The sequence below is a fragment of the Phascolarctos cinereus genome, unplaced genomic scaffold (assembly GCF_003287225.1).
Source record: "Phascolarctos cinereus isolate Bilbo 61053 unplaced genomic scaffold, phaCin_HiC Scaffold_9;HRSCAF=440, whole genome shotgun sequence".
NCBI classification, from domain to species: Eukaryota; Metazoa; Chordata; class Mammalia; order Diprotodontia; family Phascolarctidae; genus Phascolarctos; species Phascolarctos cinereus.
The window spans coordinates 217,461,528-217,485,514 of record NW_027556402.1 but is presented as its reverse complement, the minus strand read 5'-3'; the positions used below and the strand labels follow the sequence as shown (position 1 = coordinate 217,485,514).

Sequence of the window (23,987 nt, the reverse complement as noted above, 5' to 3'; positions counted from 1 at the left end):
GATGAAACAAGAGATATTAAAGTTTTTGCACAAATAAAACTAATGTAGCTAAAATTAAAAGAGAATCAGGGGACTGAGGAAAAATTCTTGTAGCCAACTTTTGTGATGAAGGTCTCATTTCTAAGTTGTAAAGGAAAATGACTGAAATTTGTAAAAATAAAAGCCATTTCCCAATTAAGAAATGGTCAAAGGATATGAATAAGCTGTTTTTAGAGGAAGAAATCCAAGCTATCAATAGCCACATAAAAATGAACCAAATTACTAATAATTAGAGAAATGCAAATTAAAGTAACTCTGAGGTTTTATCTCACATTCATCAGTTTGGCAAAGTTGATAAAAAGGAGAGATGACAAATGTTCAGGAGGCTGTAGGAAAACAGGTGTATTATTGCAGTTGCTGGTGGAGCTCTATGAACTGGCATAGTCATTCCAGAAAACAATTTGGAACTATGATCAAAAAGTTACTAATCTTTCCGTCCATACCACTTTGACCCCGACACACTGATACTAGGACTGTACTCTAAAGAAAGCAAAGAGACAAAGGACTCATAGGTACAACAATACTTATAGCAGTTCTTTTTGCGGTAGCAAAGAACTGGAAAGTAAGGGAGTGCCAATAAAATGGGGAATGGATGAACAAGTGATGATATATGAATGAGATGGAAAACTATTGTGCTGTAAGAAAAGACGAAGGGGGCAGTTTCAGAGAAACTTGGGAAGACTCATATGAACTAATGCAAAGTGGAGTAAACAGAATCAGGAGAACCATTTATAAAACAACAATATTGTAAAGACAGATAACTGAAAAACAGAAGAATTCTGATCAACCAATGACCAATCAAGATCCCAAAAGACTCGGGCTGAAAAATGCCACCTGCCTCCTGACAAAGAGATGATGGTCTCGGGGCATATATATTTTTTGAACATGACCAATGTAGGGATTTGTTTTGCTTGATCAGGCATATGTTGTTAGGAGGGTATTGTTTTTCTTTTTTCAATGGGTGGGGAAGTGGAAACGAATACGGATTTTTGTTAATTGAGAAAAGCATTTTTTAATTTAAATAAAAAGGGAACAAAAAACTTAATCTCTTGCATCCCCTTGACACAACTTGAAAATAAAACCAGACAGTGTTGCAACAGAAAAAAATCTCACTTTTTAAAAGATCAAACTCAATTATAATGAACTGCTTGGGTCACTGAGTTTTAGTTTCTTCTTTTTTTCCCCCACTACTGTACTTAAATTTTATACAAATCAACAGAAGAGCTGAAAGATAAATAGAACTGATAGCTAGTTTCTATGTAGTGAATCATAAAAGTGGGAAAAGTACTTTGACTTTGGTAGGTGAATAAGGAGCACTGAGAGTTTAGGTGCAGCTAATTTCTTGGGTAAAGCAAGTAGAGAGGTGAGGGATGTTGAAGGGTAATTACTACCTGACAGCAAAAAACAATAAAGGTGGGAAAAGAAGGCAGCTCTCCTAACCTCAACCAGGCACTATCGTTAGTGATTCTTGCATGGGTAAGGAACAGAGAAAGCATTTATCTTATGTTATTCATTCTAGAGAATTATAAGCAAATAAGCCAATCTCTATGACATAGTAATACAGCAAACACTCCAATTGCCTGGAACTTAAGATATCTACTACTCTAACATGCCTAGGACAGCTATAAATCCAGAAATAAAGAAAAAGGCTTCCAAGTGTAAGTATTAACAAAAAGAGCTGATGATTCAAAGACTAAATAATAAACACTCTCATTAAGTTATAAAGGTTGGTAGCACCAAAGTCAAGAAACATGGGGAAAAAAAGAGACAGAAGAAGAAAAGTATCAGAGGAGGGAAAGAAAGGCAGCAGAAATGGCAATGGAAGAATGGAAGCACTGACAGAGGGAAGAGAATTCAAATCCAAGGACCAAAACAGAATGCAGGTGGCATATCAAAAATCTGTATCAACCAGAAGCCATATTAACATACCAAAACATACCAGGGCCTAGGAGTCTGCTCCCTACTCTAAGCTGAATAAAGCAGTCTGTGCCAATATTATGTTAACTCAGCAGCAGATTATAATAGCTCTGCAACAAAATAGCTACGCATACCCTAGTAACACATTCCTAAGACACAGATTCCAAACTTCTTCTAACAGAAGGCATTGGTAAGAGAAATATAACAAGGCTATGCACTTCAATAGTCTGTGTTTTCATCATCAGTGTCACTGCATCTTTAAAATGAAGGGAATGGCCCCAAGTTCCTTCCAGTCTAGCACTATGAACCTGTGACCTTAACAGATGATCTTTATGAGCTGCTGTTACTAAAGAGAATCTGTCAAATGGTGTCCAACCCTTTGATGATAAGCCTCTCTGAATTCAGATACAGGCTGATCGTGGGATGACACTCAATCTGTCACAAGCCGTTCCAGTCTGATAGGACCTAAGAGAGTTTGTACTTCACTAAAGTCTTTTACAATCTAGAGTCTCATTCATACATCAATAAGATACTGGGGAGGAAAGACTGAGATCAGGAGTTATAAGCTACACTAATTCTAGCACCACTATGGTGAGCCACAGGAGTAGAAGCCTAAAGAGGCTCAAACTGGCCTTGGTCAGTATTGGGCTCAGATCCATGAGTGGCTACTACCCTTCTAGCCTGGGTGATGGTCTGAAAACAAACAAAGGCTGGAAGTTATGTGACTTATGTGACAAAATGGGAATCTCAAAACCATTTAAAAGAATTTTTTTTAAATGTGAGAGTAGACATTTTTAAAAATTAGGACAATATTGGTTCATTTGTATTATATGGTAATAGAGCTCAACTAGGATAGCTGGTCAAATTCCTTATAGACTGTACCTCAGTACAGTCTAAAGCTGTTAAATTTTGCTGTATTCTACAAAGGATTCAAATGCATACAGAGCTTTGATTTCTAAAAGATAAGAGGATGTTCCTATTTTTGTCCCAACAAAACTATATGGCTAAATGAAACAGTAATTTTTTTTAATCAACAAAGGTAGCTGACTGAACTATGCATCTCTTGTGAGCAAGACCTAACATAAGAAAGCTTGATAGCTCCAATTAAAGCAAAAGCAAAATCCAACTATTTGTAACAATTTGGTGGCTTTTCCAGATCTTTTTTGAACATGGAATCTCTCCTTAGCAACCTTATATTTAATGATAATACTTGCCAAATCCAACCCTAGCAACTGACTATAAAATACTTTTCTCCCATTCCATGTATGAACAAAAAGGGCAGAAAACAAGTTCACCATTCTCAAAAGCGCCATTGTAAAGGGTTTTGGCAGTTTGTTGTCTTTAGACTTTCAAAGGTGTTACATATTTATTACTAACAGAGTACAAACTATTGCCTGAGTGGACAAAGGAATATTTTCTGATTTCTTGCATTACATTTTTGCACAAATGAACATTTGAAAGAATATTTAAGAACTGGAGGTGTATGTGAAATCAGCAAAGCTCATTTTCTTGCTGGACAAACAGAAAGCTCCCTCTGAGTAAGCTGGCTTAGTTTTCCCTCCAACAAGGGATTCCTTCCAATCTCCACTCATGCTGTACAACTTCATCTGTCCTCTCCAAAGTTCATTACAGAGGCCCAGCCAACACTCCAGGTCTTCCTCACTTTCTTCCAACGTCCTAAGAGTGACAGTAGAGTTCTGCAGCTTTGTTTACTGCCCTCACCTTACATTATGGCCAATCCTTTATGATGTCTGCTACCTCTGTCTTATGGAGTTTTGTGCTGGTCACAAGTTGCAGCCCACTCCAATCTACCATGCACTTTTCCACCACCCTCTGTGGTATACTCATTTTTATTCATCAGAGTCAATGGTATTGTTACAAGTCTCCCAAGTAAACCAGCAATTCTGATAAAATGCATGTACTGAAAAGAAGGGCTGGGACTTCCAGGTCATATGATCAACAAAATGAAAGACTCAACATTTTTTCCCGTCTCCGCCAACTCCCCAAAAACCCTCAATGAGGAAGTATGTGTCAGAAGCAAAGGAATCACAGCTGTTTCCAAGACAAGTAAGCAAGAAGCCCAACCACGTTAACAGATTTATAACTTCACAGTGGAGAACACTACCCCCCTAAAACAGGGGTGAGGAACCTGAGGCCTTGAGGCCTTCTAGGTCTTTGGGTGAGGCCTTTTGACTGAGTCCAAGTTTTATAGAACAAATATTTTTATCAAGGGGATTTGTTCTGTGAAGTTTGGATTCAGTCAAAGGGCTACTACACATGAAGACCTACAGGATCATATGTGGCCTCAAGGCCACAGGTTTCCCACCCCTGCACCTAAAATTTTCACTCAGCACTCCTCTCCCACCAACCTCCACACCCTGGCTGGGAATAAAGACCAATCATCGGCTTTTGCTTTAGGACCTTCTTGCCACAGTCTCTGCTGGTACATGCTGCCCCTCACCTTTCAATCAACCAATCAGTAAACATTTGTCAAGCAGCTATTATGGACCAGGCACTATGCCAAACACTAGGCATATAAAAAGAAGCAAAAGACAGTTCCTACCCTCAGGGAGCTCACAATCTAAAAGGGGAGACAACAAGCAAACAAATATATACAAAGCAAGCTACATAGAGAAAAAATAGGAAATAACTAAGAGGGAAGGCACTGGAATTAAGTGGGGTTAGGAAAGGCTTCCTGTGAAAGTGGGATTTTAGTAAGGAATTCAGTAGGTGGAGAAGAGGAGGAAGAACATTACACACATATGGGACAGCCAAAAAAATGCCCAGAGCCAAGAGGTGGAGTGCCTTGATTCTGGAACAGCTAGGAGGCCAGTGTCACTGGATAGAAAAGTTTAAGTCTGGGAGTAAGGTGTAATAAGACTAGAAAGGTAGGAATGGGCTAGGTTATGAAAGGCTTTCAATGTCAAGCAAGGCATTATATATTTGATCCTGGGGGCAATATGGAGCCAATGAGTTTACTGAGTAGAGGGATAGGGGATGTGTGTGACATGACTGGACCTGTACTTCCAGAAAATAATTTCAGTGGCTAAATGGAGTGGGGAGAAACTTGAAGAATGTACACCCACCAGCAGGCTACTGCAATAGTCTCATTGTAGTGAAGTGTAGAGGGCTTGCACCAGTGGTAGGTGTTAGAGGAGAGAAGGGGGCCTATTTGAAAGATACTGCAAAGATGAAATCAACAGGCCTTGGCAACCTTTCCCCCAACAAGCTGTGGAAATAAGTAGCAGACGTCAACTCTGTCCAGTCAATTGTGGAACAGGGAGAGGGACAAAAGGAGAATAAAGATACTAGGGGAGAGACAAAGAGCAAGGGGACCATGGAAGAACATGCTTCCTTTCTACCTGGGGAGATGCCCTAGCTTGGGAACCCAAAGGCCTGGATGGCTCACGCAAAACTTCCCCCAAGCCTGTAAAAAGTGGCAAATGCTGACTCAACCCCTTCACAGAACTAAAGAATAGAGAAAACCACAGAAGAGAGCCTGGGCGAGGCGCTGTAACAGGCCTGATAGAAAGGGACCAATGATCCAGCTGGAGCCAGTCCTGTTTCCACCGAAATTACTCGGGGCAGGGACCGACGCTGGTGAAAAATGAATTAATTAATCAACATGAGAGGCTATGACAGCGTTGAAGTTCATCCCAAAGGGAAATCCACCATCAAAGGAGGAGTCAGAAAGTGAACAAAAAGGATTTACAAGGAAAAGAAAAAACTAAAATCACTTAAAAAGAAAGAAAAATCAGTCAAAAACCTAGAATATAAGCACATAAATCAACCAGGAAGATAACTGAAATTAGAAGAGGACTTCCAAGGCATATAAAAGACTGCAAATGTCTCTACACAAATAATGTAAGACAAAGGAAGTTGAACCAACACCTGATGAATTACAACACTCTGTGGATTCCCAAGAAAGCATGGAACTACAGAATGTTCCACAATGGGTCAAGAAAAAAATCAGAATCTTGAGAAACATTAGATGAGAACAAATGGCAGAATTTATGGCCTGTACAACAAAAATAATTAGCAGAATCAGCAAGTCTCTCCAAAGATGTGAAAGGGAAAAAAACAAATTGGGAATATAAATATACTGAAGTGAAGGTATGGACCTCTATGAAGAAAGGCAAAAAGCAATGTTAAAAGAACCCATTATCTCAATATAGTCTTCACGTATTTGGTTTTTCCTGGGTGGACGAACAGGACAAACTGCTTTGAATGACAGGTTTCTTCTAGGAGGCTTGGCAATGTCTTGGGGCCTACTGTAATCAATCTGATCAATCACTTCATTTATAAACAGAACCTCAGGATTCACAAAGAATCTCTTCCTAACCTGGACTCTGTGTTGGATCTCCACCATCACAGTAGTGAACACCTCTGGTGAGTATACTTAGTTATCTGAGAGGCAATGATCATGGATATTTTTGATATATTTTGTTAAAAATTCCAAGGAATCTTGAAGGATGATGATTATGTAGACAAGAAATATTCTGTTGAGAAGGTTGTGAGGTAGCATTTTGTTCTTCTGAGTTAAATGTACAATTAAGATTACATACACAAAATACATATAATATATAATACACATTATATTATATGTGTCATATATTATACATAATATAGTTATATAATTGAATGTACAATTAAGATTGCTATATGCATAATACACATTACATATTAAATATTATATGATGTTGATAATATACAAGACTATATATCACATGTATTATATATATATATAAAATCTTTATTGTACATTGTCTTTTTTCTCATTATGATTCTTTCTTCTTTATTATAAATCTCATCTTAGCTCTGATGATTGATGGCCCAATTATAGACAGACAAGTGATTCAGAGACCACTCTCATATATATATATATATATATATATATATAATATATATATATATAGATAGATATAGATATATATAGATAGATAGATAGATAGATAGATAGATAGATAGATAGATAGATAGATATATGTGAGTGTGTGTGTGTGTGTGTCTTTTCCTGTTTGTTAAAATGTAGATACTTTAATTCCTTGTGATGCTGTTTGGTTATCACCATGTTGATTATCTGCCAATTCTTTTTTCAAGAAAGTATTCATGCTATTAGAGGCATGAGGCTTCTATGCAATTTACAAGTCTTTTTTACTCTGTATTCGGTACTACATTTTCCCATAGATTTCCCCTCATCCTTATCTCTTCCCACTTTTACACTGAAGTCACCAAAAATCAGAGTGTATACTGACTGACATTGAGGGTATGATCATGTTCTTCATAGAATTTGCTACCATTCTGTCATCAGTTATTGATGTTCATGTGTAAGCTATAAATATGTTGTCTTTTTGTAAATACTTATACATAACAACCGCATTTCCCATGTAGTAATTATTTCTTATGGCTTTGGGGCAGAGAAAACCCACTATATTACCTGCTTTCTTTGCATGCTGAGGCCATTTGTTAATTTTTCCATGTTTCATAGGTTGCTATGGCCAAAAAAGTTTTGTGATAGCAGGGGTGGTTGGCCTACTGTTGTGGTGTGACTCTTTGTGAAAACAGAGTAGGCCTGTTCCTGGGACCATGCTAGAACCTGACAGAACATGTGCTCTGCTAGAACAGCCTTCTAGAGTCCAAAATCCCCTCCATACCAAGATAAAATAGTACGGAAGAATTTTCATGAAGGAAGTTTAGTATTAGTGTCAGGCAAAAGAGTTTCACCATTTTCCTACTGGCCAACCTTACTTCAATGATTCAACATATGGACCAGAATGCGCATGCATTCACTACGTAAAACTTTCAGTCCTACTGAGATTTCAGTCCTCTTAATCCTAAACATTTCTGCATCTTGGGCTGAATCCAAAGGATCAATTTTTAACTTTGTTTTTGCCCAGAGTGTCAACAGAAGCCAAATATTACAAAGTCATGGCCTTTGTATAGCTTTGAAAAAGCATCATAAATGGAGTGTCAAAAATGAGAAAAGCATGGCCTTGTATAGAATTATCAAAATGTCTTCTGAAAATGAAGTAATTTTGGAGTAAATTCATATCCATATCTATTAGAACAAATTTCAGAGATGGTAAGGGATATTGCTCCCCACTGCATCAACAAACAGTACAAGGGATAAAAATGTTGAATTTAAGGGGTTTTAAATGGCACAATATGTTAAAAATACAGGGGAAAATGAATTATTTCAACTGCTATTGATAAATAAAATGACTAATATTGATTGTGAAATTTTCCAAGAAGTTAAGTCTTCTACTAGAAGAAAGAGGCTTCAGACTTTAATTCACTAATTTTTGGAGAAGGGCAATGGTACTACACTATGTAAAATCTCATGCAACTATACATTATTCATTCTAATTTTATGAAGTGCCAAAAAGTCAAACAAGCCAAGCTGACATTTAGTACTTTTTAAAAAAACATGACCTTCCTGGGTATACCTCTAAAGCAGAATAAAATGATCAATTACCAAGTGCTTATGATTTGCTAGGAACCATGCAAAGCACCGTGGATACTTGAAAAAACAAAACAAAACAAAACAGAAAACCGTCCCTGCTTTGGGTACCTTCCAAAGGGAAACAACTGCCTATATCCAGGCGTATACGTGATACCTATAAAGTAGACATAAGGTGCCCTTAGAGGGAAAGGCACCAGGAGCTGGGAAGAACAGGAAACGCCTGTAGCAGAAGATGGTATTTGACTTGTATTTTGAAGTCAGGACCTCTAAGAGACAGAGGAGAGGAGGGAGGCAATATTCCCAGCCTGGGGACAGGGAGTAAAAAAGCACAGAGACAGGAGATGGAACACTGTGTGTGAGGAACAGGAAGGAGGTCAATATGGCTGGACTGTAGCCCCAATTACAACCAGGTATCATTAAGAAAAGGTTAGATTTGTTCAGGATGTTCTTTGTTAAATTAGAGACATACAGAACATGTTTTAGAAAGATTTCCATCAAAAATGGTTAGTTTGAGCTTTCTGAAACCATTTCCTAGAGCACCAAATTCTAGATCATGCTAGACAAAAGATATTTCTATAACTGTGTTTGAAAAAGGCCCTTCCCTTATGCTACTGTTTTCAATGGAATTGTTTGTTAACCGGTTATTTCTTCTAACTCCCCTTGTGAATCCATAGTTTTGAAAGTAGTAGAAAACTTAAGTAAAGGAAAGGCAAAAGGGATGTGAAGAGCAATTTGTTATTATGCAATCTGGAACACAAAGCATTTTAAAAAATCACTAAGTCTCGATACAAAAGAAACATCAACTATCAAGGAAAAACTAAGGAAAGCCCAAAATCTTAATTTCCATTCCTACCCAGGATTCTAAATATTTATAGCAATCATATATATTATAGCAATATTACATAACAGTAAATACAGTAGCATTTAAGACATGATTCTGAAAGCATGATTCTTGTTTCTAATATAAAAGAGAAAAAACTTGCCTTTTTGTCTTCAGGGTTTAGCTGGTTCATCAACATATTAACATTGTCAGTATTCCAAACCCAAGAATTACTTGTGAAGTATTCTAGAAACATCATAGCTTTGTGCAGACGAGTTATTGTTTTCATCATCCTATATTTGAAGAAAGATTACAAATTGATACCATGTATGGATCATGAAAGTCCTACCACTGTCCAAATATATGTGGCATCTTCCCCCCTACATATACACAAATATTAAGATTTGGTGCATAATTCACTTAGTGTAGGAAATAAGAATATTTCTGCATCTTGGATTGAATCCAAAAAGGAAAGAGGAAATCTGAAGCAGCTAGCAAGAAATAAGGTGCAGCATCAATATTGGGGTTATATAAAATAAATGAGCTTCAAAGGCAATCTGATGTCAAACTTACTGTAAAAATGGAAACAATAAATTAACAAAACTAACAATGTCTTGCTTTTAAACTGCTATCTAGCTCAGCTGCATCCTCTTAAGATTTTATGTGAAATCAAAACACCAACAATAGTTCTTGATAACCATGATATTTGCAACAATCCAAGCTATCTGATTGGGAAAAAATATGCAGAAATATTCATTTGCCACTGGAAATATTCATTTGCCACTGAAATCAAATCATACTGAGCACAATGATCCTTCCAAAACAGATTTGAACCATTTTTGATCTCTTAAATGTGCCATGATATACGACCCTTTATGTATAACTTTCTGAACCAGAAAAGCAGGAAATAAAAAATCACAATTTCTCCCACATTTTATCCTTCTGTAAATGAGTTCAATAACTACCTAAGCCCCAAAGAACTGGATCATCAAATCTAGTTCCCTCTTTTTTGACAAATATTAATTTTCTCACTAACTCCTCCCTAATCTCAGTTACAATATACTACAAACCATAAATATACAATCCTTATTACATTCTATCTATAATAAACTGAAGAATGAATTACATTTTAAAAATACTTCAAATGAGAAGAAAAGGGAAAAAGCTCTCCCTCGGCAGGTCTTGGCATGAGGATTTTTAGGAAAATACAAAAAAATGAATTTCATCTGAAAAAAAAGTATTCATAATACTGCCACTGTCGTAAATTAAAATGGAAATAACTTCAAAACAGAAATGCTATATGAAAAAGGAGGTTCCCAAAATACAATCAGTATCTTTAAAAAAAAAAACAGTCCTAGAAACAGAACTTGAAACACAGAAACTCATTCAGTATGAGTTCTAAAAATTAAAATCATCATGTTTCATCAGGAGAAATATATCTTCCATTTACGCACTGTTTCATACATTTTTAAATTCCTCTATTTTTCCATTTAGGACCAGAAAAAAATAAAGAAAAACTTGTTCCATTTAGGGCATTTAGAATATTTTCTTCTGAAGCAACCCCATGATATTAGAAAGAAAAAAGGCTGGAGAACAGATTATCAAAATTGAAAAAGGTTATTCCAGATGCCCAATACCATCACAATATGAAAACTAAAATTTTGAAAACCATCCAAAATTATATTTACCCAATAAACATCATAAAAAAAGAACTGAAGACTTTCTAAACAGTTTCAAATATTTTGAAATTTTTATCAACATTCCATATACTCTTGGTAAATGACATTAAATATAGTCATCTCTTCTTAATAATTTAAAAAGTTTACACAGAAACCATTACTTTATCCATTCAACAAGTATTTACTGAGAACCTATTATGTACAGGTTCTGTGGGGGGATACCAAAATGCTCAAGATGGAATAAACACCTCTGAAAAGGAGACAGTAGGCATCTTGCATACTGATCCATCTCTAACACTCAGTCTTTCTTTGACACAGTTCTTTTTTTTTTTTTTAATGCACCATGACTAAGGTACCAAGACCCTTCAATAGCCTCAGACAACGAGGATATGGTATAACTGGAAGAAAGATCTTGAGCTTCTTGTGGTTGAATGAGGATGACTGAATGTGAACATCTATCTATCCTACCTGCCTTAGGTTAAACACCTGAGATAAAGAGGGTTTTTTGTTTTGGTTTGTTTTCTGACAATACACAAGACTATTTTAGTGTTCAATAATGATCATGTGACAGATCTGGCCCTCATGTTACAAAGCAGCAATGGAAGGATCAAGACCCAGGTTTGGATAAGAAAAGAATATTCAAAGGCTGAATCAAGTTAGGATCACTTAAAAATATTTTCAAAGTATGACTAGTTAAGTTTGTGAAAAGGTGCTATATTAAGTTTGTGAAAAGCTGTATAGGTACCTGTCCTAGGTAAAACTGATTAACAAAATCTGAACACAGAGAACTAAGAAAGAAAAAATGTCATAGACCATGTGCCTGGAGTTACATTTTATACAACTATGACAAGTACTCAACTGATGTAGAAGTAGCACGGATTTGTACAGTGACCTCTTTAGTTCAGGTTGTGGCATGAGCAGAAGAGAGAGCTGTGACTTGATATGGGGTTAGTATCCAACACAACCACACCTACCACATTATACCATTATACCACAACACTCCCCTCCTTCACCTCCTAATGCCACTGTGCAAACTCCCAAACTTCAAATGTCTGAACCAGGCATTATCCTCTCAGAGTAGTTATAACCTAGCCTAGACCTCAGCATCCACGACAGCTGCACAGGTACCATTGGGAACATTCTCCAATCCTAGTATATGCACAAGAAAAAATCTGGAAACTGGTGGGAGAGTGGATAGGGTAGATGCCTTAAGAGACAAGAAGACCTGGGATCAATTTCCATCTCTTACATGTACTAGCTGTGTGACCCTGAGCAAGTCATTTAACTTTCTTAAGACTTTTGCGTTGCTGTTATGTACTGGTAGAAAGAGTTCCCTTACTGGAAGCTACCTACAGCAAGGAAGTTACAAAACCAGAACTATAGCACAATAATGCTATTTAGCTTATAAAATAGTGTAATGATTAGAAATTTGAACTTTTTCTTCATTCATTTATACTTCAAGTAAGTGTCCTTAAGACAAATCTTCCCAATACAGACACTCTCTACTATTCCTCAATATAGCTAATCCTTACAAGGGTACCCCGATCCCATCCATTCCTATCTCCTCTAAAAGCTTGCTTCAGTAATCAATAAGAGAAGTATAACCACTGTCTACTTCCTCAACACCTCCTCCTTAACCTCTTCAAATATGATTTCTATTCCTACCACTCTACTGAAACTGACTTTCAAAGGTCACCCCACCAGTGACTTCATCACCAAATCCAATGGCTTTTGTTCACTTTTTATCTGGTTCTATGTATGCCATTTTCCTTTCTTACTCATCTCATATAACTCTATGTCTTTCCCTATCTCTTCCTCCCACTCCTAATGAAGAAGTGGCCACCCTTCTACATGCACATGATCACCTTATATCTTGTCTTCTATTTGTTCCCATTCTTACTAATCCTCAATCTAGCGGCTGCTTCCTTGCTAGCTCCTAATAATCCTAACGTCTCCCCCATCCTCAAAGAACCTTCACTGGATTCATTCATCTCCACTAGTGCTGGGGAATTCCCTTGACCTCTTTCAAGAGGTCTACCTATCAGAGGAAATCTGCTGTCTACTGGTTAAAGATATGAAGCCAAATAGAAAGCAAACAGATTCATTAGCATGTTAAGGAAGACTGATATTCTTCTTATAGGAGCTTCAGCTTTCTAGGGTACAGACTTTCAAGACTATTTACAGAAGGGGTTGGGTACTTTCTACAATTAAGTCACCAGGTAGTTGGGAGATTGATCCAACAAGGTGTAAAATAACTGATTTCTATTTTTCCCCATGCTAGCTATCAGCCAGTCTCTTCTCCCATTAGTGGATAAACTCCTTCAGAAGGATATTTATAATCAGTGTCTCTACTTCCTTCTAGGCTCTGTCCTGGGCCCTCTAGTCTTCTCCCTCAATACTACTTTGTTTGGTGATTTCATCAGCAGCCATGGATTCAAATGTTCTCTCTAAGCAGACGATTCTCAGAGCTTTCATCTCACATTACTAGATGCCCAAATGTATCTTAAACTCAACATGTTCAAAACAGAACTTATCATGTTTCCCCCCAGCTCTCCTCTCTTCCTAAGTTCCCTATTACCATTGAGGGTACCAGCATCTTCCCAGTTACCCAGGATTACAACCTAGGGGTTATCCTTGACCCCTCACTCTCTCACCTCCCTCTCACATCCAATTAGTTGCCAAGTCCCATCAATTTTATCTCCACAACATCTCTAATACTACACCTCAACCGACCTCTCTTCTGACACTACAACTACCTTAATGTAGGCCCTCATCACCTCACACCTGGACTATTATAATGACTTCTGTTTCTTCTCCCTGCCTCAAGTTTTCCCCTACTCCAATCCATCTTACACTTAGCTACCAAAGTGATCTGAGTAGGTCACCTCCGCACCTTCCCTGATCCTATCCATTCAATAAATTCAAGTGGCTCATTGCCTCCAAGTCAAATATAAAATCCTCTGTTTGGCTTTTAAAGCCTGCATAATTTAGTTCCTTCCTACCTTCCCACTCTTTTTATACCTTACTTCCCCACTGCCCTCCACATGTATGCTGTGCTCCAGTGACACTGACCCCTTTGCGTTCCCTCTGATTTAATCTCCTGACTACATTTTCGACAGCAATCCTCCATGCCTAGAATTCTCTTCTCACCTCAATCTCTAAGCTTCCTTCAAGTTTCAGATAAAATCTTATCTTCTGCAAGAAGCCTTCCTGATTCCCTCTTAAAGCTAGTGTCTTTACTCTGAGAGTTGTCCTATACACGGCTTGTCTGTACTTTGTCATCTCCATTAGACTGTGAGTGTCTTGAGCACAGGGATTGTTCTTCTGATTTTTTTTGAAGCCCCATCACATGGCATGGTGAAGAGCAAATAGTAAGCATTTAATAAATGTCTGTGGATTTGACTTAAATTTCCAAAAGACAAGACTCTCACTATTCTCTTCCTACCTCTCTAATCACTTATTTTCCAGCTCTTCCCTCTCCTTGGGAGTCTTTTTCAAAATTTCTGTATTCAACACTCTCTTTATACTCTTCTCCCTTGGCACTGTTTCAATATCAACTATTACCTTTATGTAGGTAACTCCCAAATTTTTATTTTTTTATTATTTATCTTTTAAGGTCCTAACCCTCATCTTTAACTGGTCATCTCACTGACACCTCAAACTCAAAACATGCAAAACCAAGCTTATCTTTCCCCTTACGACAGTTTCGCCTTCTGACATTACTACTTCTGTCAGTGGTGTTGCTAATCATCCTGTCTCCCTCACTTGAAATTCCCATGTCATCTTTAAAGGAGATGGTAAAGAGTCAATCACTAAATTCCAGCGATGTCATCTCCAGACAATTTCCCCAAACTATACCCTTCTCTCTATTCCATCCAAATACTGTTGCCATCCAAATACAGGACCCCTCATTATCGCCTGTTTAGATTACTAAAATAGCCCCTGCTTCCACTTTCTCTTCACTCTAAAACATCCTTCATACGTCTACTAGACTACTATTTCTATATATGGATGTAATTACATCATGCCTTTGTTCCCTATTAGTTAATGAATAGTTTTAATTCTTTTGCCAGGCATTCAAGGCCTTGTACAATCTAGTGCCATCCTTTCTTCCCAGCCTTATTTTATTAGACATCATCCATCCAAAATAGACTATCCCCTAAATATTGCTCACACCTCTGTGTCTTTAGCCATGGTATTCCCCATGCGTGGGCTGCTTCTCTGGTTTCCATCTCTCTACCTGCTGGATTTCTACACCCTCTCCTTTAAAGACCAATCCAAATGTTGCTAAACACTGTAGCCCCTCAAGTGCTGATATGCCCTTTTCCTCCTCAGTCTATATACAGACCTCTGTTTGCAACTCTCTAGTGCATTTTTCATTTATTCCTCGCTACTCCAATGATCTGTATATGTATATACTTGTATTTATGTATATAAGCTCTCTACTAGACTACAAATAATAAGGTTAAAGAGCTGAATCTTATAAGGCCCTTTTGCCTTTTTCGCCTTGGGATCCTCTGAACCTGCCATGTGCCTGGCACACAGGAGGCATACAACAACTGCTTGCTGAGTCTCTAAACTCTGGATATTGCATTGTGCTCAGTATTTAATTTTTTTAATCGCAAGCCTTATCTCAGTAGTCACCTATTTCTCCAACTATCAGAATGTTCTTTTTATGTTAGTTCACCTTAGTTTTACAGAATTTTTTTACAGTTTTGCAGAAAGCAGAAGACCATCGTGTCAACTTTGAGAAATACAAAACATACCAACGTGCATGCCAAAGACAGGTAAGTTTACTCGAGGATTTCTGATGGTCAGTTTGGGTTTTATATGTGTGTGTTTTGGACCACTGATTTCATTTCTGAACCAAAGCAGGTCACAAAACGCTCTTCTTCAACTTAAGAGTCTTAGACTTTCCCAGAGCATCGACTTGCCAAGGCTCCCGGGAAGTCTGGGTCAGACATAGGTTTTCCTGACTCTATAGCTGGTTCTCCATCCCCTATGCCAGGCTGACAACAACATTTCAGGCTTAGAATACACTATGGAAGAAAAAAGGCACATTCATCCAGTCTTCTGATAGTCATCAGCAGCTGCCAATTATTTCCTCTCCCCTGTTATATCTACGAAAAGAAAAGCCTCTAACATACATATACACAAATCTTTTCCCTCCTGTGCAAAAGAACAAGCTTATTTTACCCATGTGCTACATGGGGTTGAAATTCCAGTACATGCTACCCTGGAAGTCTCTAATGCAGATTTCATTCCAGAAATTCTCCCAGGGTAGTAAGAATAGTTTTGTAAGAATATAATTTCTTTAATGAGAGAATGCTCACGATGGCAACTTAATGAGTATCAATTCTTTAACTGTTTAGCTAACAATACAAGAGCCACCCAATACAAGTTTTCACCCTAAACTACATTAACATAGTTCATCTCAGGGATCTGAACTGATCAAAGGTAAAGAAAACAAAACTACCATGTTTTGAGGTCTAGTAAAGTTGGGAAATGAGGTGTTCCAAAGTGAGTTTTCCAGAAAATTTACATTTACCAAGTACTCAAATTTAGTTTAGCCATTTTCAGTGAAATCTTTCTAATTTTACAGAATGTTAATGCTGGGAGGGAACTTCAAGATCATGGAATCCAGCTCACTCACTTATAGATAAGCAAAATAAGGCTTAGAGAATTTAAACGACTTCCCTAAGATCACACAGCTAATAAGGGGTAACCAGGAATAACCCAAGTATTTTGACTCGAAGTCCAATAGTCTTTTCACTATACTAATCTTAATTTCCCTGTTTCTTAAAAGAGGATGCTCACCATAATTTAACCACTTCCTAATGGATGATCCTGGGTCAATATGAAGACCAATCCCTGTACTATAATATCATACAGAGAATACAGCATTTTATAGGGTGCTAAATACTGTAAATAGTTCTGTGGTTGACAGCCAAAGAGCACCTCCCACAGATAAAAAAGAAATTATTTTAGTTCTAGGGCTCTATGACAGCTATTTCAAGTGCTCAGAGAAACCTTCTGCTGTTTACTTTTAGGCTTATTACTCATATTCAAGAGTGCTGAGCTTTTTGGAAATTTAACCTTCAGACAGGCAAGGTATCAATGCAGGAGAATGAACTTCAGAATAAGAAGGATGGAACAAAGATAGGGTTTAATAGTGAGTTTAAGATGAGTAAGTGGATGGTAAGGGAGCATGTAGCTCCTTCGATGAGCTGAATTCACAAGGCCAGCCTAACGACATGAATGAGAAAAGGAAAAAGCTTTTATTGAGAGATTACTATGTGCCAAGCACTGGGACTACAAACAGAAAAAGAAGACAGGCCTTGTTCTCAAGGAGGAGACAGTCTAACTGGGTGAAACACTTTAGCCTAAGTCCTGAAAGAACCAGCGGATGAGTTTCCTGAGGTACTATCAATAATATGTGAAGATTATGTGAAGAGAGAGTGGTGCTGTAAAACCAAAAAGGGGAAAATCATCTGACTTTCTAAATGAGAAAAGGATAAGGTTCTCGAAACTGTAAGCTACTGAGCTTGATCTTAATTCCTTGCAAAATTCTGAAATATTCTGGTAAAAGGGACTGACTGCTGGTGAGCCATTACAAAGTGAAATGGTCGTGCATTCGGCAAGAAGAGTTTGGTGCCTTCCCAAGTTGTGTCAGGTTGGCACTCCCTTTTTTGGCCTGTGTTACCAGACTGACAGAGAAGAAGGATCAGAGCTTGAAGGGACTTCAGAAGTCACCTGGTCCTACTCCCTCATACACTGGCGTCCCAGAGGGCAGAACTAGGAGCAAAGAGTAAAGTCACAGAGGCACATTTCACATAGATATAAGAAAAAACTTCCTAAAAGAGCTGTCCAAAAGTGGCACAGGGCACCCTGGCAAGGAGGAGCTTACTGCTTACTGGATGTATTAAAGGTAGAGGCTGAACAACTACTTGGGACATTGCACAGCGGATTCTGATTCAGGCCTCGATGGCCGCTGAGGCTCCTTGCAATTCTAAGACTGTCATCACTTCCGATACTCCTCATTTCCCATCCAGCTGCACTCTTTTCCAATTTCTTTGACTTCTTCACCATGACCTCAGCTGAACACCTCTCCCTCCTCCTTCAGTTTCCTTTTATGTGCTGTCTTCTCCCATTAGATTGTAAACTCCTTGAGGGCAGGACCTATCTTTTTCAGTATTGGTATCCCTGGTGCTTAACACAGTACCTGGCACATAGTAGGTACTTAATAAATGTTTACTGACTACTGAGATTCTGTCACATCAACTAAAAACAACTGGGATTTACCTAGTGCTTTAAAGTTTGTAAAGTGCTTCATTAAACATTATCTCACTTAAATCACACAACCGCCTTTGGGAGGTAGGCCCCATTAGTTTCCCAGTTTTGCACATGAAGAAATGGAAGCTCAAAAATATTAAGTAACTTGCCTATGTTCACATGGCTAAGGAGTGGCAAAGGATGGATTTGTATCAGGTCTTCCTGATTCCTAGTCCAACTCTGTCCACTACATTAAGAATCAAGGAGCCTGTTTTCATCAAGTCTGGCTCAAAAGCTTTCAATGGTTCCCCAGTGCCTAAAGGAAAGAATGCAAATCCCTCAAGGCACTCAATGATGTGCATGCTCTGACTCCCCCTTTCAAACTTCACTGCCCCGCCATTCACCAAAACAAACACCCTTGGTGCTTTGAGTACTCTGTGCGCATGCTGACTTCTTTGCTCAGGTGGCCAACAGGAACTCTTCTTTGTCTCCTCCTCCTCCTCCTTCAGGGCCCAGGTAAATTCTCAGTTCAGTCACAAAGCTTTTCCCAGGCAGCCCAGCCCCCTGCTGAATTCCTGCAGCCCTCACCATTTGCACGCACCAGTCACTTCAAGACCTCCTCCTTCTGTGTATCATCCTTTAAATGAGTCATGTGTCAGAAATCATCTTCCCAACAAGACCCCAAGCTTCCTCAGGGCAGGGACTGTACTATTTTTGAATCTGCTACCATATTTAAGGAAATGCACATATGGTAAGCACTCAATAAAGATTTGTTGAATAACAAAAGGGACAACTCTAAATTTCATTTCTAATTTTTTTAAAAGCTTAACGTTGTTGCCTGAATTTCAGTGCTTTCAAGATTATTCTCAGTATTCAGATATGCCTCTAGCCGCAGCTAAATGCCAGTTTGTAGTGAAATGCACTGAAGTTCTTACTTATCATTAATAAACTTCAACAATGATTAATTTCAACAAATACTTCAAGAGTGACTACTATATGCAAGGTATACATAAACACACATATTATGTGTCATAATCTGCTCTCCTGTGTCACTGCCACTTGCTTTAGCCTTCCACACTGTAAGAAAGTAATAAATGTGACATTTACTCTTTTTAATATCAAGAAAAGGCACATATAGTGTTCTTTCCTAAGATTTGAACAATCTAATTATCCATTAAAAAGTACTCTCAATGCCAAAGATACATACAAATCTTTTGTAGGAAAATAGAAAACTAGTCTAGAAACTCTAAACCATTTCTCTCTTACACATTTTAGTTTTGAACATTCTAATGTATTTTGCTGTTTGACATAGTGGACAACAGGAATATGGAAGAGGAACCTCAGAGATAGATGAAATCAAAAGAAAACCATAATATGGTTTCATCTTATACTAATGAAAGTGACAAGTAGCTTTCAGCTCCTGACACTCTAATAAGCCCTGATTTTTGAGTACCAGAACTATATTCTACAATCAGAATTTTCCTTAAAAACACTCAAACCCTGTATTTTCAAACAAAAGGTTCTACCAAAGTATCATTTAACTAAAAATTTTTTTGCAAATAAGCTTCACTCTATTTATGTAATAAAGGTAATAAGAAGGCTCTTGTTTAAATCTGAGGATTTTAATTTAGGAAGGGAGAGAAGGAATGTCTAAAACAACTAAAATGAAACAGAAAATTTAAGACTTATTTTGCTTTTTAAATTGCCATTTCCCAATCTAGAAAATTAGTCAAATAAAATAATTACCATATTATAAGCTGAATGGGAAGCAGAGATATTTGAAATAATTTATTCTCTAGGAAAAAGTACTAAATACCGGAGGGAGGAAGATCTTTTACCCTTAACCCTCTACAAAAACCTACACTCAAATTTTTGGAGTGCTGGAGGGAGGGAGGAGATTCACTTTCAGCTTATAATAACAATGACAACCTTGGTGCTGGGCATTTCTTTTCTTCTTTTTTTTTTAGTGGAATACTGAAGGGTCAATAGCCCAAAGACGTGAGAACCAGAAATGGTGTCCCAACAGGGCTAATTAAATCTCTAAGAAATGTCCTGGCATCCCGATTGTGATTGTGATGAATTAGCTTAGTAGTACTAAGGATAAAGCCCATGCCAGCGACTTGTCGCCTTTCCAGCAAGCTTCCACCACCTCACCATACAAAGTGTACTTAGCACGGTTCTTCTTACCACGGCTTCTGACCTGTCAACCTGAGTGCAAGATCGTGCAATAAGGCAGGTACTATGTGACCGGTACCCTTCAAATAATGAAGCAATAGGTTGTTGGAATAAAACTTAAAATTGGGGCGCCTGAACACTTGGTTTAAAGGATTCATCCTGAAGAAATGATTTAGAAAACATCCTGTAGGAAAAATAAGCGTCAAAGCATTTTTGAATAACGTTGTTCCAAGAAAAACCTAAAGTGAGATCTTGAATTCAAGACGACATGTGACTTAGTCACCAGGAGGGCTGAATGGAATGGGTGATTTACAAGGTCACTTCTCCATTTAAGGCAAAAGTCTTGAATTCAAGAGTCTTCTCATTCACAAAGGCCATTAAGCCTCAATCATAAGCATGAACAGAAATACAGAGTTAACATTCATTTCAGTGTCAGCATGGCTTTCACAGTCAGAGGAACAGATAAGACAGAGCTAGTCACCATTACCTTGGGCTTCTTCCAGTAATCCTGAGGTAGATATCATACAGGAATGCTGGGGCCTTATGGCTCACAGCAATCCAGTAATGATATAAAAGGTGATTGGAGGTTAGATTTACATTGGGCCGTCTGAAGGCCTGTTCGAGAGGATTCCTCTTGAAAGTAGAAATTACATGGTATTCTGAGGAAGAAAAGTTGTGTAACAGGTTTGGTAATAACCATGTAATGAACTTTTGAAAACCATTACATTTTTACAAGGTACAATACTTTTTACTGTAGATGTCAGAATTAAATTACTGCATCCATTTTTAAAACGAAACCTTATAGAGTAACTAAAAAAGGGGGAGGGGACATATGCCCCCTGAACACAAATGATTTGAGAACTACCTCTTCTTTTTTATTTATTTATTTGTTTGTTTGTTTATTTAGGCAATTGGGGTTAAGTGACTTGCCCAGAGTCACACAGCTAGTAAGTGTCAAGTGTTTGGTCTGAGGCCGGATTTGAACTCAGGTACTCCTGACTTCAGGGCCGGCGCTCTATCCACTGCACCACCTAGCTGCCCTACCTCTTCTTCTTAATTTGCAATATACCAAGAACTAAAAGCTCATTCTGGCATTTCCATGAATGCTTTACCAAGGACACGTTATAAGGTCACTTTCTATGTTGCACCTCTCACCATAGCTTCTTTCTTTCTGTTCCTCTTTCCAGTTTCTTATTACTGTACTTACTTTAAAAAGAAAAGGAAAATCATGATCTTTTTCTTGCAAATACTTTTAATTAAACTGCCTAAGTCATACACATAAAAAAGTAAAGTCACCCAACATTATTTCATTTTTCACTTTCAAATATCTTAATGAAATCTTAACATATAGATCAAATTTCCCTATTATCATCTGGATATATTAATACTTCATTTGGAGTATATATAACTTATTAAACAGCAACCTAGTATCTATTCCAAAATTTTAAAACTTTATAAAACACTAACTGAGCTTGAATTTCAAAATGTCTACCTTACAGGGAATAACATACACATTCAACTGGGTATGGAAATCTGTCTTACCCTACAGGAAAATAGGGGGAAAAGGGGACAAGAGAGCAGGGGGATGATAGAGAGGATGGCAGATTGCGAAAGGGGGTGCTCAGAAGCAAATACTTCTGAGCAGGGACAGGGTCAAAAGAAAGAATAGAATAAATGGGAAGGCAAAATAGGATTGAGGCAAATAGTTAGTTTTTCACAACATGTCTACTATGAAAGTGTTTTGCATAACTGCACATGTATAACCTATACTGACTTGCTTGCCTTTTCAATGAGGGTGGGTGAGGAGGGAAGAAGGGTGAAAATTTGGAACCCAAAGTTTTAAAAACATATGTTTAAAAAAACCGTTTTCACATGAAACTGGAAAATAAGAAATACAGGAAATGGGGTACAGAAGTCTATCCTGCCCTATAGAAAAATAGAAACGGAAGGGGATTAAAAAAAAAAAAGAGAGAAATGTCTGCCTTATTTGAAAATTTAAATAGTTTTAATTCAAGCTGTAGCATAAGTTAAGAAAACCAATGGGAGAAACCTGGAAAATAGAGTAATATGCAATTTTAAATTAAAATGTTTATTTGAAAATAATTATTCAATTCCAGGTAGAATTTGACCTTGACATTCAATAACATAAATAGCATTTTGCATTAAAACTGACCAAATAAAACCAGAACCTGGTTCTACTTGAGTTGTCTTTATGCCACATATGTCCATAGTACACCTTAGCCAACTCTTTTATCATTTTGAAGTTGAAGAAATTAATACACAGAAAAGCTGAGCAAGCTGGCCAATGTCATCACAACGGTACGGTGTGGCAGAGCGATGACAAGGACCCAGGCCTCTAAAGTACTCAGTTTACTGTTATTTCTACTACAACAATTCAAAATTGACCACAGATATGCTATGGTATGGTCAAAGTGTCACAAGATACTAGCAGAAATTAAGGCATCATCCCATTTCCCAAGCAAACTGCATCTGCTGCCATTCGGGATCTACTTTATGGAGCATCTCCCATTATACTGTCTCCAGCCCTCAAAGCTGGGAGCGATGCCCACTGAACCTACTTCATTTTGCCACAGACAAAGTACAGCTTGTAATCCCAGTCAACAAGAAAGGAGCATTACTTCCCACAAGAGAGGTGGAGCAACTGTGGGAGGGAAAAGGACAAGCTGGGAAGAATGGGTAAAAATGGCAGATGGGAAATACACAGCAAGGTCTCTCCTCATTTCAAGAGTACAACCACAAGGCCCATGCTATCATGCTGGTGGGTATAACAACTAAGTTTGCAATGATAATGAAAATCAGTTCTCCGTGAACAGCCTTAAGTCCTCAAGAATTATAATAGTTCTAACACATGATCTTTAACACAGCCACTCAACTATTCTACCCAGTAGCATTAAGATTTGTTCTAAGATTTATAGAAAGCAGAAGGAAAAAAAAAATCATACCAACTTCACCCCAGTGGAAAGGATTAGTGCTGCCTGTTGTGCAGTTATACACCATGATGTTCCTTGGTCTGAAAAGTCAAATACCAGAATAAGTACCAAACAAAAACTGCCAAGCCTACCCTGCATAGAACACCTTTAACTAAGTATGACAAAAATCTATGTACTTTTTAGATTAATTACAGTGCCACTGTTCTTAATGGGCTAACTTACATTTATTAGCTTAAGTACTTTTAATTGCTCATGTACTTCAATACCCCCCAAATTCTGCAACAGCAACTATAGATATAACCCACCTATTGATAATTAACTGGATTTAATGAAAATAGAACCTGGGCAAAACACAGTTCCAGAGTAATGACAGATGTCATAAATGCTATAAATGGATAAATCAGTTAAATGACATTGCAGTGGGATTTTGTAACTGTCAGATTTGGTTATCATGTATTAATGACAGAATTATGAAACAATATTGGTCAGAATAACTCTGTTCATTACATATGCATTTTTTCCCTCTGCATAATTTCTCCTTTTGCATCAGGATTAACCATTCTAAAAAAACCAAAGATAAGCAAAAAGTTAAGGAAAATAAGGAAGACTGTTTTGATCTCTTTTCTCTCTGTTTGTTCTTGACAAATTCTGCACAGCCTAATTTGGGCCAA

General features: G+C 37.7%; 1 protein-coding gene across 9 annotated transcripts in view; it reads right to left on the bottom strand.

The window, feature by feature from the left end:
• Positions 1-23,987, bottom strand: part of FAR1 (fatty acyl-CoA reductase 1) — a 104,830-nt gene that overhangs the window by 5,761 nt on the left and 75,082 nt on the right. For 8 of the 9 annotated variants that reach the window (XM_021001970.2, XM_078148132.1, XM_021001968.2 and 5 more), the window contains 3 exons: positions 23,329-23,396; positions 20,853-21,024; positions 9,403-9,532 (listed from right to left, as the gene is read on the bottom strand). In XM_021001970.2, coding sequence (XP_020857629.1) covers positions 9,403-9,532; positions 20,853-21,024; positions 23,329-23,396 — 370 coding nt within the window. Of the gene's footprint in view, positions 1-9,402; positions 9,533-20,377; positions 20,550-20,852; positions 21,025-23,328; positions 23,397-23,987 lie in introns of all 9 variants that reach the window. The other variant, XM_021001967.2, reaches the window with a different exon arrangement.